Below are 15,599 nucleotides of genomic sequence, written 5' to 3'. Positions count from 1 at the left end.
CGAATTGCAGAAAAACTACCTAGGTAGCATAAAAGATTCTGATTTAGGAAGTGTAGTCCGACAGGGGTGTTATGTCCGAGGACACGGAGTAGTCATCTCCGAGATAACTTGAACATCCAACTGGATGGCCATCAACTCTCCGTGAAATAGTCCACATGAGAATTAGCAGGCTTTTCAAAGCAGCGGGTTGGTCATAACCAGTCCCTTATCCTGCACTTATTCTGCACATCACCATACCGCGCTTTGACCCAACACCCTGGGCCCCGGCATGAACAGCCAAGCAGTCAAGCAGGGAATGTGGGGAGCTAAGACTACCAACAGCTCCATCTGTACCTCCCAGCCAATGAAGACCAAAACAAGCACCGTCAACTTTCTTTCCGGAGAGAAAATAGATGTTGATATCCGACCGGGCCACCGACATTCCCTAAAAACAACGGAGAGGATTCAAAACCAAGCCATCATCCTCGATGACATCTTGTCATGAGGAATAGGACCCCCCTCATACTGGGCTATTCTCTCTCTCTCCACACCCCACACTCTCCCACAATCTGAATGGCACACCCGGCTGAGACTATATCCGCCCCCTGTCTTTGGTCAGGATCTATCGTGCCTTGTTGGGAATGGTCCAGGATTCGATATCCTAGTATCCTGCTTGCAAATGATTACAATACTTGCAAATCTCTCCAATCCGGGGGAGATGCATCCACAATCTCCTCCTTTGCCCCCGCCCCCAGATCCCCGGGAAGGCGGAGTACGGGGAAAGAACGGGATCCTAGATGTTACGGAGTCTCTGCTATAAGAACGCTGACGCATACACTATTTTTCTACCTTTTTTCCCTTTCTTCTCTTCGTCTGTGCTATTATCTTCCCACAGATCCTAGCCTTCATATTCAACATGGAGAAGATGGATAGTCAACATCAGCACATTGAAGGTGCAAATGCTAGTCCACAAGAAGTGGAGTCTGGAAAGCAATGTGATTTCTACATTGAAGACCGAGTCGCTCATCTATCCGAGGAACATCGCCAGTATATTCTTGCGAAGCATGGGACGCTCGATTTGGAACCCATTCCTGACATGACCGATGCCGATCCATACAATTGGCCGCAATGGAGGGTGAGAGACCACAACTCCTATCATCAATTCACATTTCGACCATGTTTTCTAATATGATTCTTTGATAGAAAAACTTGAACTTAACCCTAGTCGCCTTCCATGCCATGATGGGCACATTCACTGCCTCGGCAATCCAGTCTGCATTCGAAAATATCTCCGAAGACCTCGACGTCAGTATGCAGCGAACCAGCTACCTTGTCTCTCTCTTCATTGCCGTGCTAGGCGGTGCACCTCTCTTCTGGCGCCCGCTGTGTAACCGCTATGGCCGCCGCCCCATCTTCCTGATCTCGTTGGTCTGTAGCTTGATTGGGAATGTTGGTTGTGCGAAAAGCCCTTCTTATGCAACCATGGGTCTCTCGCGTGCTATTACTGCCTTTTTTATCAGCCCTGCGGCTGCTATTGGTAGCGCCGTCGTTGCAGAGACTTTCTTCCGGAAAGATCGTGCTCGCTGTATGGGTGTGTGGACCGTAATGGTTACTCTGGGTGTTCCTGCTGCTCCATTTATCTTTGGATTCGTTGCTTTGCGTGTGGGCTATCGCTGGATTTACTATATCCTTGCAATTGTGAGCTTTCCTGAACCCCATCCTCTGGGAGATAGACCCATCTAACCCTTCGCTTTGAACAGGTCAACGCAATCCAATTCGTCCTCTACTTCTTCTTCGGATCGGAATCCCTCTACATCCGTAGCAATCTCCCCTCGAACGGCGTCGTCGACGCCAAGCAGAGTCTCTTCAAATTCGGCCGTATCGACCCTATACCACTGAAACTCTGGGACTTCTTCCAGCCCCTGAGCTACGTGATGAAACCATGCGTGATCATCCCAGCCATCGCCTACGCAATGATCTTCCTCTGGGGCAGTGTCGCGCTCACAATCGAGATCTCCCAGATCTACCCTGCCAAGTTTGGCCTGAATACCCAGCAGGTCGGTATGCAATTCCTGGGGATTATTATCGGATCTGTCATCGGCGAACAGATCGGCGGGTTTATTTCCGATCGCTGGATGCTTATGCGTCAGAAGCGGACTGGAGAACCATCCCCGCCGGAATACCGTCTGTGGTTGAGTTATATTGGCCATGCTTTGACGATCTGTGGTATCGTAGTTTTTGCTATCGAGATCCGGGATTCTGGTGGTGCATGGAACATCGCTCCCGTTGTTGGCGCCGCTATTGCCGCTGGTGGTAATCAGATCGTTACTACGGTTGACATTACTTATGCGGTTGATTGTTACCGTGAAGATGCTGCCAGTGTGGGTGTCTTTATTACCTTTGTTCGGCAGATTTGGGGTTTCATTGGTCCTTTCTGGTTCCCTCAGATGTTTGAGGTTGTTGGTTGGGCTGGCGGTGCTGGTATTGCTGTTGCTCTCATGGTTGGCATTAGTGTTATTCCGACTATCTTGGTGCAGTGGCGAGGAGCTGCTTGGCGTTGATCGACATGGCCGAGGACATATAATTGCTCTTTTTATCAACTAAACAAGAGAATGTAGATGTTTACACAGTAGAAGATGGTGCTTCCTACATTTCAATCTACCTAGTAGTATCGAAATATGGAATGATCTGTATTCGTACAATAGTATATCAACTTGACACCCCTGTCCCATACGATATTGATACCATCCTTCTGTTTAAATCGAGTATACTATATGTTAATGTTATTGGCAGAGAAGCCCTCGTATACCCGTGAACACTTTGGCAATAACTGCTAATTTTCTATCTGAAATTTCCCACTTGCTGCTCAGGGCTAAGTCGGGGATGGTTTATAGGCTCATTATGTCTTTATTATCAAAAACCGACTAACAGACATTTAAAGCCCTTCAGAATAAAGCCAATATACATAAAATAACAAATCGTAGATCATCAAATACCAAAATTTACCACCCACCAACCCTCCGCATCCTCAAATGCATCCCCTCAACAGGCTTAATAGTAACAGCCCCGGCAACATGAATCACCTGCTTTGGATCCTGCATCTCAAAGAAAAACCGCCCAACAACACCAGCAACCGCACACCGCAACTCTGCACGCGCAAAGTCCTTCCCAATACAAGATCTCTGCCCATGGAGGAACGTAATCTGCGCGAAATTCGTCGATGCGCCGCCATTATTGTTCGGGATACAGTGTCCATTCTTGTCCGTGTCGATCCACCGCTCAGGCAAGAATTCTTCCCCATTCTCGCCCCAGAAGAGAGGGCTCCTGTTTATCGCCCACGGGCACAATACCACCCGCGTCCCCTTTGGGATGTACTTCCCTGCTACGACGGTGTTGCGGACTGCTTCGCGGATTGTTGTTGGGACCGTTGGGTATAGACGGAGGACTTCTTGGCAGACGCCGTTTAGTAAAGGGAGGGATTCGAGGTCTTGGTAGGTTATTGGACTGTTGCCTGATGGAATCTTGGTGCGAATCTCATCACGGAGGCGGGTTTGGTATTCTGGGTGGAGATGGAGGAGATAGCAGGCCCATGTTAAGGCGCTGGCAGTGGTTTCGTGCTGTGAGAGTTAGCTAGTCGCTCAACTACCCAGGCATACAAGCTGATTATAGCAATGCAGTTGCATTGGAATACTCACCCCAGCAGCCAAGAATGTCAACATCTGATCCACCAACTCTGTATCCGAGAAATCCCCACCAAGCATCATCGTCCCCAGAATATCAGCCTCAAGCTCCTGAGCAGAAACCTTCGACCCAGCAAGAGTGGCTCGCTTCTCGCGCACGATTTCATTGCACGTACTGCGCAGATACGCTGTTTCGGAATTCAGTACGTCGTTCATCCGCCATGGCACACGCCTCGCCATCCACTGCGGCAGTGCAAAATTCATCACCAGGAACGCCATCTTTTCCTTAGTTGGTTCGAGGATCTTCGCGAAGCTGTCTGCCACCTTGTTTCGCTTGTTGTGCAGTGAGCCAAAGTCACGTCCCATTGCTATAGGCCCGATTATGTCAAGTGTGAGGCGGCTGCACGGTTGTTAGCATAATATAACAATTCCGGGGTGATAATTCGATGCCTGTAACACATACCTCGCCCATTCGGACATCTCAATTTTACCCTCCTGGTCATCTGGACTTGTTCCATTCATCGGGTTCACCTTGATTTCTTTCTCTAGTTCATCCAGTAACTGTCCCGTCTTGCTCCACATGAGCGAATACATCGAGCGAATATTCTTAATGTTGAACGCGGGCGTGAGTGCTTTGCGCTGCTTCTTGTGTGCTGCGCCTTCTGATGTAATCATCCCGAAGCCGATGATCCGCGCAAGGAAATTGCGCATCCGCCATGGCTTCTCGAAGTCGTAGGTGTTCGTGCTCATAACGTCTAGCAGGGCCTGGTGATTTGTTGGGATCACATAACTTTGATTGAGCATGTCGCGCATGTGGATGAGTCCTTCATTTGGGACGGTTTTCATCCAATGGAGGGGTTTTGTTCCTCGTGGTGAGTCAAAGATGAGTTCTATATTCGAGCCCTATATGAGGTTAGGACTTGGTGTATGCTTTTCGTTATGCTTTGTTGTTTCCTACCTGGACTTTCGGTAGATGCCGCGCCGGGTTTAGTAAGAATGGCCATATTACTATATTGTAGAAGACTTTTAGGAGGATGTTTACTCCCAGTGCGCTGAGAGAGATTCTTTGGAAGGTCTTGTCAGAGAAGACAGTGCGTTGGAGGAAATACGCCTCGGCAAGCGTGAATGCGCCCACTGCCAGTATACTATCACCCAGAGCCATGTTTCTTTGAATTGAGTTGAAAGAGAAAAGCCTCGGATTCAGGAGTTGAAGCTCATATCAACTCATTTTTACATCGGATATGCCCCACAGGGATCGGCACACCTGTTGGGGTGACCAATGCGAGACCTCGGCTCTGTGAACTGCCATCATTTGGATCTGCATGTTAGCGTTTCATAATAGTCATAAAAGAGGGTTGTAGAGTTATGAGCAGCATGTGCACTATGTCAGTAGCTTGTGATGTTCCAGAATTTCCAATGTGGAGGCTTAGACCAGTAGTTCATAGGGCTATGTACTAGTTAGGGCTGGGGTAAGGTGATATCATCGATAATGCGGGGGATGCCAAAAGACATGTGAAAATAGATGAAAGAGAATAAGAGAATTCAGAAAGAAGTTAACAGTCCAAATGGAGATGTCATAACTGTCGATCTCTCGTCGATCCCTGTGGGGAATCTTCTCTCGCATTGTTTTCCTTGTTAGTGCGAAAGCTCTAAAAATGTGAAGCCTCGGTCGGAAAGATATGCCCTAAATATCCTAAATGTCCTTAATAGCTTTAATATACATTATTATCTCTGATATAATCCGATAATCACCGCTTTACCCTCCGACATCAATCCTTACAACCTCACTTCATCCATACCCCCCAACAGCAACAATGTCTACCCTCAGCCTCATCACCGAATACACCCAAACAGCTCTATCCCACCTCCCAGAGCCCACCCAACATCTCCTCCGTAACCCAACAGCACAAAAGGCACTCGGCGTCCTTGCCGCCCTTGTTCTCCTCCGCGCTACAAACCGCTTCTTTTCTAAACGCACCCTGCAAAACTGGACCTTTAACCAACCATGGATCCCAGCCCGCGAGCTCATCCTGCTTACGGGCGGCTGCAGCGGGATCGGCAAGCAGGTTATGGAAGACTTAGCGCGCACAGGCGTGCGCGTCATTATCCTCGATATTAATGAGCCGACTTTCACGCTACCCGCCAACGTCACCTTCTACAAGGCGAATATCACTTCTTCGGCTGATATCGCCGACGTCGCGGGCAAGATCCGTGATAACCACGGCGAGCCCACGGTCTTGATCAACAATGCTGGCGTTGGACACGACGGGACGATCCTTGAGGAGCCTGAGGAGAAGATTCGTCAGACTTTCGAGGTTAATACCCTTTCCCATTTCCTCATGGTTAAGGAGTTCTTGCCGGCTATGGTGAAGGCGAATCACGGTCATGTTGTTACTATTGCTAGTATGGCGAGCTTTGTGGCTCTCGGCGAGATGGTGGATTATTGTTGCTCCAAAGCCAGTGCGCTTGCTTTCCATGAGGGACTGCGTCAGGAATTGAAGTACTGGTATAATGCGCCCAATGTGCGCACTAGGTGAGTTATCCTCGGGTTATGTATGTGTGGATTTTGCTGATTGTTGCTTCAGTGTTATTCACCCCATGTGGGTGCGTACGCCCATGATCAAGATGCTCACAGATCACGAGAAGCATTTCAGTCAGCCTATCATGACCCCCCAGGTCGTGTCTGGCGCTATCTGTAAGCAGATCTTGACTCAGACTAGTGGCCAGGTTATCTTGCCTGCTAGCCAGTCAGTGGCTAGTTTAGTGCGTGCCATGCCCACCTGGATGCAGGAAGGTGTGCGCACTTTGGCGTCGGGTGCGTTGAGGAGGATGCGTATTGCGCAGCAGGCGGAGGAGAAGGCCCAGGCGCAGTAGATCTTTTGCTTTGGAAATGATTGGAGATGTGACTATTTTGTACCCATTTTGGATTTTGTTATATGGGATGAATGTACATACTATTGGGAGTCGAAGAAATATCACAGGCTGGTCCATGGAGTTATAATGTTTTCCCCGAGCAATAGCCGGAGTCGATTTCCACTTTGGGTAATGGCATAGTTCGTATGTAATAATGATCTTGTTCTGTGATATTGGCGGCTTCTAGTTTGGACACCTATGGGCTGTGGAAGTTAATGGGCGAGACACGGAATATTGGACTATCAATGTATAAAATACTCTACCCATGTCTTTAATATATACTGAATTCATGTATGTGCAGTGTTGCTATATACAATCACACCATCAACTCGGCCAAAACAGCCTCAACCTTCTTTCCCTGCTCCGTCTTCGTAACATCCCCCAACTCCAAATGATAAATCGGCGCAACATGACACTCACGATGCCCAACAAACAACTCCACATTCTCAAAGCCCTCCTTAAACTTCACCGCAAAGTCTTGAATCAGGGGCAACATGATCTCATTCCCACCCGCAGTAATCAACACCGAGTTCACCGGGAACGTCGCAAACCAATCCGCCGGCGCAGTCGATAAATCAGTGTAATAATCCCGCTTGCCAGCACCAATATAGGCTGTCGCCCATGGTCCCGCAACCGCCTCGGTAATGATATCACCACCGTTGTAGATCTCCATGCCCGGGAATTCTTTCTCGAGGAGTGTCCACGGTGCGATCATCACTGCGCCGCCGAGGTTGCTGTGCAATGGCAGGGAATTGATCTCTGCGTGTGGGTGGGCCAGGTGAGAGAGTACTCCACCAACCAGGTTCCCACCTGCAGAGTCCCCGCCCAGGAAAACCGTGGACGGGTCGCGGTTTGGCTGTGAGAGAATGTATCGTAGACAATTCACGGCCTGTCGGAGTTGAGTCGGGTAGACGGCAATTGGCGCCAGCGTGTAGGTCAAACTGAAGACTGCGACGCTTTTGCCTGATGCTTTGAGGTCGCGCAGGAGTTGCGTATAGAATTTGAAATAGCCCATGTTGGCGGGGAGCCCGAAGCCTCCTCCTGAATGATGGTCAGTGGTGATCAATTGAATAAAGGGGCTTTCTTTGTGTTAACTGTATACATACCGTGAAACCAGACTATCACGTTATCGGCGTTCCGATCGCCCACCCAGTGGCCCAATGCTCCATCGCCCAATTCCACGGACTCGGGCAGCCCGCCGGTTTTCTTGGAGTGTTGTTCGTAGATCTTGTGGGATGGGGGTAGGATGTACTGCATTTGACTCGGAGTCAACCGCGAGGTCGCCTTGCGGAACAGCGCATATCCCAAATGAAGGGATAAAGACTTGGCTTGGCGCTCGGTGCGCCGAAGGCCAGTCAGGAGAGCATAGATGTAGGCGATCACGATGGAGGCCACGGCTGGGAAGAAGTCCAGTTTCTCCTTTATGGAGAGCTTCACTTTGGTTACTTTGGTGATTGACATGATGATTGGACTTTCATGACTTGTCCACGGGTTCGTGAGTATGAGCCCATGATAAGTATATCTTATCCCGTATAAAAGTGTGAAAGTGCACTGTGTCGATCCTTCGCAAGGCTATCCCGATTAGGAAGGTGCCGAGGCTGGGGAAATTCCTCGGTCTCTGCATTTCTTTGAGGATTACGGAGTCGCTATATCTCTATATCTAGGGATATAGGGCTATATATCTATATCTATATCTCTATAGATCTTATATTCAACCAAGCGGATGAATCGGAGAACGATCTGTGTGACTTCTAAGTCACTTTTATTTACTGCATATGTAAATTCTAGAATACATCCTACATGATGTATATATATAGTTATATACACTAGTACCAATATGAATCTCCTGCGTCTCCCCGATCTCCCCGTGCAGAGCTTAAGGTTCTACGTGCTGTTTACCCCAAATCGACTACGTCGATCTGCCGATCAAGGAAGTCGTGAAACCGAGGCATGTGAGCTTTCTTTTTAAATAACCTCGTCGCCAATGTTATTCTCGATTCATTAGATCGCATTCATCCATCATGAACGGAATCAATGGAATAAACGAAACTAAACACTTCGATATCATCATCGTTGGTGCGGGTATCTCCGGCATCAATGCCGCCTATCGCGTCCAAGACCAACTCCCCGGCTACAGCTACACCATCCTGGAAGCTCGCACCGATCTAGGTGGCACCTGGGATCTCTTCAAGTATCCTGGTATCCGTTCCGACTCCGACCTTTTCACCTTTGGTTTCCAGTTCAACCCCTGGTCTCGCGACAACCCTATCGCTGAGGGCTCTGCCATCAAGGAGTACGTGCGCGATACAGCGACCAAATACGGGATCGACAAACACATCCTCTACAACCACCGCCTGTCTTCGGCAGACTGGTCCTCCGATGAAAACACGTGGTCGCTCGCTGTCGATCATAATGACTCCCAACATACCTACACCGCCCGCTACGTCGTCTTCGGCACGGGCTATTACAACTACAAGGATCCTCTGAAAGCCGACATCCCTGGCCTGGACGCCTTCCAGGGCCAAATCATCCACCCACAGTTCTGGCCCGAGGACTTACAGTACAAGGACAAGAAGATCGTTATCATCGGCTCCGGCGCGACCGCCATCACTCTCCTCCCTAATCTCGCCGACCATGCCGCCCGTGTCACAATGCTCCAGCGCAGCCCAACATACATCCTCTCCGTCCCGAACCGATCAAGTAGCCGCTGGCTCTCCTACCTCCTCCCTAATGCCCTATATTGCAGGCTACAACGCATGATCTGGATCTACACTACGCGCATCTTCTTTCTCTTCTGCCAGCGCTTCCCGAATTTCTCCCGCTGGCTGCTCAAGTTGAATGTGCGTAAGCAATTGCCCAGTCATATCCCCCATGACCCACATTTCAAGCCCACATACAACCCCTGGGAACAGCGGTTGTGTGTTTGTCCCGATGGGGATCTGTTCCGCAGTCTCCGGCAGGGCAAGGCGGATGTCAAGACCGACACGATTCGGGAGGTTACGAAGAATGGTATTATTTTGAATTCGGGGGAGCAGCTCGACGCGGATATTATTATTACTGCTACTGGCTTGCGCTTGCAGATTGCAGGTGGCTCGGCGCTGTCTGTGGACGGGAACAAGATTGACGTGGGTGATAAGTATCTGTGGAATGGAGTCATGCTCCAGGATTTGCCTAATGCCGCTTTCGTTATTGGGTATACTAATGCCTCGTGGACTCTCGGTTCGGATGCTACGGCGCAGTTTGTCTGTCGCTTGCTGAAGGAGCTTGAGTCGCGGAAGTTGATCGCTGCTGTCCCCCGCTTGAAGGACAATGATGCTGCTACGCTCCAGGATCGTCCTCTCTTGAACCTCAAGTCCACTTATGTGTCTCTTGCCGAGCGCGCCTTGCCCAAGGCTGCCGACCGTGGTCCGTGGCAGCCGCGTGATCACTACTTGAAAGACTTGAAATTTGCTCAGGGTGGTGATATTAACACCGGACTAGAGTTTGTGCAAGGACCGAACCTGCGTCTGCGCCCTAAGATGTCATGATTGATGCATGGTTATGATAAGATACCGCCCTATACATTATTTGGGGTTGTCTGATTCAGTGTAAATATGTCGTTTGAGGAAGCTCAGTAACAATATATTCATTCCTATTCTTGAGCTGTGCAATTACCTTCCATCTCCGTTGAATGCTATGCAGGCTGCCAGCGGAGCAAACAACAGCAACACTATCTCCCACTGCATCCCCATCATCAGCTAATGCCTATGCATCTATCGGAGTCGCACAGACACTCATATTCCCAAAATACCACCCATGTTCAGGATTCGGCCACCTCAAATCCCGACCCGAACCAGCATTCCCCGCCTTGCTATTGACTCCTTCAATATATTCGACCCCATCAGTGGTGGCCTGCACCCCGGTTGCCTGAGTAACCCAGTATTCAGGTGAAGGCTGACTCCAAACCAAGAACGGCAGATTCAGCGGCACTTTCGGGATGGGGTCTGTAGTATGCGTGGCTCGGTAGATGCTATTTGGCGCTTGTTGGTTGGTGATGAACTCGGCCAGCTTCAAGTTTCCTGGTTTTGGGCCTCCGAATGTCCACTGGTGATTTTTATACGTCAGCTGGTATTCACACTTCCGCGGAATGTCACGACGATCAGTTCCCGCGTGTGGTCCAGGGCAATGTAGCCTGTCGGGCTGTGGTCGCTGTGGAATGCGTTGATTACCGTCGTGTTGTCGGCTGCTACGAGTGGGCAAGTGCCGTAGTCGCAGGTCAGACTTTGGCCCATGTGGTTGATGTTTTGGTCGCAGGCCGATAGAGCGGCGAATTGAGAGAATAAGGTGAACCGTTCCAATAGCTCGCTTGAGATTTCTGGTACATTTTCATCGTTAGATTAGACATTGTGCTTTGTTGTATGTGAAACTCACCTCGGCGAGCTAGTTGGACAGGAGATGCAATGGCTATCATGCTGAGTGATAGCACTGCGAGCACACGACAGATCATTGAGCCAACCATATTGGCTAAGGGAAATGATTTATATTGTCAAGTGATACTTTGCAAGTATAACAAATGGATTGCAAAGGCGCCTAATCTCTTCAACTTCTGCCCTTCTCAGCTGAGGGGAAGGTCCTTAAGTCCCTCTATTATTCCTCCATGTTGACATTGGAACAGAGACACGGAAACGCCAAGGAAACAACTTTCTAAGTAACTGGCTATTTCTTGACCCTTTCGTCTTGCTCTACCCAACCATTCTGAACTCATATCCATCCATCTGGTTTCTCGGACTGCAAAATCTATATGTCTCTACGATTTAACAAGAGACAAGCAATGACTTGCTCTTCTCTTCATACGGGCCTTTATTCTATATTGTGATCAAGGCTAGCTCTTGTCACAATATGCAACCATGTTAAAATGAACAACGCCTGTGCCATTTAGACTTGCATCTCGAAATTGCTTGGAAAATGCCTATCTACATGGGTAGTATAGATAGCGTTTGCCTTGGATGGTTACGGTGAGTTAACTCTTCCATAAAAGCCCCGAAGCAAAGATTTTCTTGGTTGTAAGTAATTGAGATCAAGCTCATGTGGTGCTTAGCAGCTACTGGGATGCATTTTGCTCCTCTAACCATATATTTCAAGGGGAGAATACGGGATGTCTACGAATTCTTGGGCGTTTAGTCTCTCCGAGCTGCCCAATTAAGAATAATTCTTGACTTACCAACGCTAGACCACACAGTTGAGTCGCCAATGAAAGGAATAGATTTTAATTTCATTGTAACAACTCAATATCAGCACTCCGGACTAGATCATGCCAACGATTAATTTCTTGTAGCATGGTGTATATACTAGAGCTGCCCCAATTTAACTTTCGGGAAAGATTTAAGGTTAAGACTCTGCAGGGAAACCGGATCTCGTTAATTCAACCAGGGCACAGTACAACCTCACATTCCGGGATGATGTAACTCGATGACACCACTTGATATGTCATGACCTGAGGAGTATCTACAAGACACACTGCCTTGGCCAGTCATTTTCTCATTTTACTTTCATCACCCTATATTGCACAACTGAATATCGCTCTATCTCCATATAACCCTCGACCGTCTTGATGCCCCCCAAAGACAAATACAGCGACCCCAAACTCCGCGATGAAATCAAAAAGGAAGTCCACAACAGCGACAAAGGCGGGAAGCCTGGCCAATGGTCTGCACGAAAGGTACCCACCGCCATCGCTGCTATTCCAATCCCTTGATATCACCTCATGTGGTTTCTGACACTCCTGCAGGCCCAAATGATGGCATCCGAATACAAAAAGCGCGGCGGCAGATACAACACCACAAAGGCAGAAGGCCAGACGGAATCTCAGAAACACCTCGATGACTGGACAAAAGAGGAATGGCAGACGAAGGAGGGATCTGGCACGGCGCGACAGGATGATGACTCACGTAAACGGTACCTGCCCAAGAAGGCGTGGGAGGAGTTGAGTGAAAAAGAAAAGGAGGAGACGGACAAGAAGAAGGTTGAGGAGTCACAAGGTGGGAAGCAGTTTGTTGACAACACCTTGGAGGCAAAGGAGGCGAGGCGGAGGGTTAGTTCTGATGTTGAGAATGAAGGTCAGAAGGTTGAGGGAGATTCGGAGAAAATTCCACGGAATGGGAAGGCTGGTAAAAAAGGGACGAAGAAGAACGAGGAGGAGAAAACGGACGAGATGAAGAAAGGCGACAAGAAAGGGGGTGCAGGAACCAAACGCAGCGCAAAACAGGATGCGACACCAAAAAAGAAACAGAAGGAGAGCACCAGGATGCAAAGTCTGCGGAAGAGAAAGTAAACCCTCAACCGAGCTCGGTTGACTCCTCCAAATGCGTCGATGGCCGGAGTGTGACGGGTATACGAAAGTCAACATACAGGGAGGAAGGTGCAAGGGGGGAAATGATAGAGAAGCCATCAGACAAAATTCGACGGGGAAAATCCCGGCTCCTGGCACTATCCTAGGTATAGTCCTAAAAGATATAACATAACACAAACGACACTAGAGTACAAAGTCTACGAAAGAGCGAAATTGATTAAATGAAATATCATTTCAATGGGTATCCATGGTCTTGAAGCTACACTTGTTTATGTTCAGTTTTAGCCAATCATGCCGGGATATTAACCCCAAACCACCCATATGTACCATTACTTCATCCTGACATATCTCATTCGATACGAAAAGAATATAATCTTTTCACTTCCGTTCCTCATCCACAGCCGCCTGGGGAGTGAATGCGCTGTCTGGCAACATGTTCATGGAGTCCTCCTGTGCGTCCAGCTTGTAATTGGTGGCCCAGAATCCAACACCGCCCAGGAAGGCGAGGATAGCAACCACAGTGTAGTTCCAAGTCAAGAGAGGATCCGCAGCCAGACCAATGAAAGCCTGACCAATGGCGGACGAGAAGGCGTTCATCAGCAGCGACACGGCCTGGACGAGGGATCGCATGTTCTTTGGGGCCTTGGTGTAGGCATACTCAAGGGAAGTGATGGATGCAAGGATCTCGGAGATACCGCCCATGATGTAGGTTAGGGCCTGGACCCAAACCGAGATATTGGTGTACTCGTGCTTAACCTCCATACACATGTTAGCCTGGTTACCGCAGGGTCCCAACTTGTAGATGTAGTATTGGGTGACCGCGGCAACGACCATGCTGAGGGCGGCCATCATGAAACCGGCCGTGATACGCTTCAAGGGGGTGAAGTGGATACCCATCTTGCGAATACCAGGGTAAACGAGATGATCGAAGATGGGAATGAAGATGATCAGTGCAATGGGGTTGAGGTTGTTGATGATGTCGTTGGGGACACCTCCAAGTTTCATGGTGGCCGCTTGAGATGTCAGGTTGTTCAACATCTGGTTGTAGGCGAGCCCTAGAGATGGTCAGCATGAGCGAATGCAGCAGGGAGGAATTCTCTACGTACAGTAAAGGGGGTACCACAAAAACACTCTGCAGGCCATCAGTCCGCGGCGGACTTCATCAACCCACGCATCATCGAAGTCCATCCACGCGGGCTTGTTGGCTCCGAGGTGGCTGGGCTTGGCAGTAGCCCAAATATCGGTATTAGAGGTCTTGAACCTACAAATGAACGTTAGTAGGCGTAACACTCAGCATTGACAGGATGTAGCGTACCATCGCACGGGGTTCAGTGTCCAGTGGCCCTTCATCGCCAACATCGACAATTTGAAAGCTTTGGGGTAGATTGATCCGCTGGGAGGAGTGAGGATGTAATGCTTCTTGCAATAGAGCAATACCGCAGGACATAAACAGAACATGGCTGTGGGGAGCAGGTAAGAGAGCCAGAAACCAACATATCGCTCGGCGTAGACCATGGCGACCTGACCCACAAAAGAACCAATATTCACCATCATGTAGAAGTACATGTAGATACGGGAAACAGTGGCAGCCGGATCAACAATGACACGTTCGCCGGAAGAAAGTGTCGTGACGTAGGGCCTATCATCGCGATACTGCTCTGCGATCAGGGGGGCGATGTTGGCCTTGAAACCACCAGTTCCTACACCCATGATAATAAGACCAAGAGAGAAGCATGCAATGGCTCCGTTGGGGCTTTCAATAACTTTGGGAATGGCGGAAATGATGAGCAAGATGTGTCCAACGAGTGCGCAGGCAATCGAAGACATGATGGTGCGGTAACGACCCCACCATTGATCAGCAACCATGGCACCAAAGAGAGGCATGATATAGGACCAGAAAGAGTTGACTGTGCAAGTTAGACATATTAGCAATGGAACTTCACCCCTCGAGACCACATCACTTACACAATGTCAATCCGGTAGAGGCCTGCTGGCCCATACCCAGAGCTCCGGGTGAATCGTTGCTCCAGTTGGAGACACCTGGAACGAGGGCACCGGTGGTGGATCCAACGGGTAAAGGTCGCTGAATGAAATTGACGACTAATTCAGGTTAGCCATCTATCCCTCTGTCAAGGATTGATAGTCCATACAAACAGCAGTGGCACCGTAGTACGAGAAACGCTCGCAGAGTTCCACAAAGGCAACGCTGTATGATGCTATGGGCAGGCTGCCGGCAACACGGCGCAAAGTGGCCAGTTCCTCGTTGGTAGGAGCGCTTTTATCCATAGAATCGTCACCTTCGATTGACACTTCTCGGAGGGGAGGGGCATTGTCGATGGTCAACTCATCAACCACTGGGACTTTCTCGTTAATACCGATATCGTGCGCGATTGCCTTGGATTTGGCAATGTCAGCCACATCGAGAGGATCGCTGGCATTCATATTGGCGGTTCTGGGATCCAGAGATATGGGAGATGAGACACACAGCAGAAAAAAAAAAGGAAAGAAAAACTTGGGGGAGGGCGAGGTGAAGCAATTATATGGCCCATGGCGTGATTAGCGTACCTGTTTAGCTAGGGTCTCCAACAGTTTCACTCCTGATTTCTCGCGTTCCCCATTCTAGAATCCCGGGGCATTATCTGCATTGGGATGTGGCGGACGGCGGACATGGCAAAAACCGTCAATAGCCGGAAGAGACC

General features: G+C 49.3%; 8 protein-coding genes across 8 annotated transcripts; 4 read left to right on the top strand and 4 right to left on the bottom strand.

Annotated features, from left to right (window-relative positions):
- Positions 1-895: 895 nt before the first annotated feature.
- N7471_001979 (uncharacterized protein) lies at positions 896-2,540 on the top strand (the record flags this gene model as incomplete). The annotated part of the gene is made up of 3 exons (XM_057274699.1): positions 896-1,114; positions 1,183-1,677; positions 1,740-2,540. The coding sequence occupies 3 exons, from the start codon at positions 896-898 to the stop codon at positions 2,538-2,540; spliced, it is 1,515 nt and encodes a 504-aa protein (XP_057139337.1).
- A 441-nt stretch (positions 2,541-2,981) lies between these two features.
- N7471_001978 (cytochrome P450) lies at positions 2,982-4,821 on the bottom strand (the record flags this gene model as incomplete). The annotated part of the gene is made up of 4 exons (XM_057274698.1): positions 2,982-3,596; positions 3,675-4,059; positions 4,123-4,562; positions 4,618-4,821. The coding sequence occupies 4 exons, from the start codon at positions 4,819-4,821 to the stop codon at positions 2,982-2,984; spliced, it is 1,644 nt and encodes a 547-aa protein (XP_057139336.1).
- A 652-nt stretch (positions 4,822-5,473) lies between these two features.
- N7471_001977 (uncharacterized protein) lies at positions 5,474-6,533 on the top strand (the record flags this gene model as incomplete). The annotated part of the gene is made up of 2 exons (XM_057274697.1): positions 5,474-6,192; positions 6,245-6,533. The coding sequence occupies 2 exons, from the start codon at positions 5,474-5,476 to the stop codon at positions 6,531-6,533; spliced, it is 1,008 nt and encodes a 335-aa protein (XP_057139335.1).
- A 355-nt stretch (positions 6,534-6,888) lies between these two features.
- N7471_001976 (lipase/thioesterase family protein) lies at positions 6,889-8,033 on the bottom strand (the record flags this gene model as incomplete). The annotated part of the gene is made up of 2 exons (XM_057274696.1): positions 6,889-7,613; positions 7,679-8,033. The coding sequence occupies 2 exons, from the start codon at positions 8,031-8,033 to the stop codon at positions 6,889-6,891; spliced, it is 1,080 nt and encodes a 359-aa protein (XP_057139334.1).
- A 560-nt stretch (positions 8,034-8,593) lies between these two features.
- On the top strand, positions 8,594-10,099 carry N7471_001975 (flavin-containing monooxygenase; the record flags this gene model as incomplete). Its single annotated transcript, XM_057274695.1, has 1 exon — positions 8,594-10,099. The coding sequence occupies one exon, from the start codon at positions 8,594-8,596 to the stop codon at positions 10,097-10,099; it is 1,506 nt and encodes a 501-aa protein (XP_057139333.1).
- Positions 10,100-10,672: 573 nt separating this feature from the next.
- N7471_001974 (uncharacterized protein) lies at positions 10,673-11,070 on the bottom strand (the record flags this gene model as incomplete). The annotated part of the gene is made up of 2 exons (XM_057274694.1): positions 10,673-10,926; positions 10,983-11,070. The coding sequence occupies 2 exons, from the start codon at positions 11,068-11,070 to the stop codon at positions 10,673-10,675; spliced, it is 342 nt and encodes a 113-aa protein (XP_057139332.1).
- A 1,092-nt stretch (positions 11,071-12,162) lies between these two features.
- Positions 12,163-12,882, top strand: N7471_001973 (uncharacterized protein; the record flags this gene model as incomplete). The annotated part of the gene is made up of 2 exons (XM_057274693.1): positions 12,163-12,270; positions 12,340-12,882. The coding sequence occupies 2 exons, from the start codon at positions 12,163-12,165 to the stop codon at positions 12,880-12,882; spliced, it is 651 nt and encodes a 216-aa protein (XP_057139331.1).
- Positions 12,883-13,278: 396 nt separating this feature from the next.
- On the bottom strand, positions 13,279-15,342 carry N7471_001972 (uncharacterized protein; the record flags this gene model as incomplete). The annotated part of the gene is made up of 5 exons (XM_057274692.1): positions 13,279-13,955; positions 14,007-14,161; positions 14,216-14,807; positions 14,866-15,000; positions 15,051-15,342. The coding sequence occupies 5 exons, from the start codon at positions 15,340-15,342 to the stop codon at positions 13,279-13,281; spliced, it is 1,851 nt and encodes a 616-aa protein (XP_057139330.1).
- Positions 15,343-15,599: the final 257 nt, after the last annotated feature.

The sequence above is a fragment of the Penicillium samsonianum genome, assembly GCF_028829775.1.
Source record: "Penicillium samsonianum strain IBT 33392 chromosome Unknown utg000002l_segment0_segment0, whole genome shotgun sequence".
Classification (NCBI taxonomy): Eukaryota; Fungi; Ascomycota; class Eurotiomycetes; order Eurotiales; family Aspergillaceae; genus Penicillium; species Penicillium samsonianum.
This window is presented reverse-complemented; position numbering and strand designations above follow the sequence as displayed.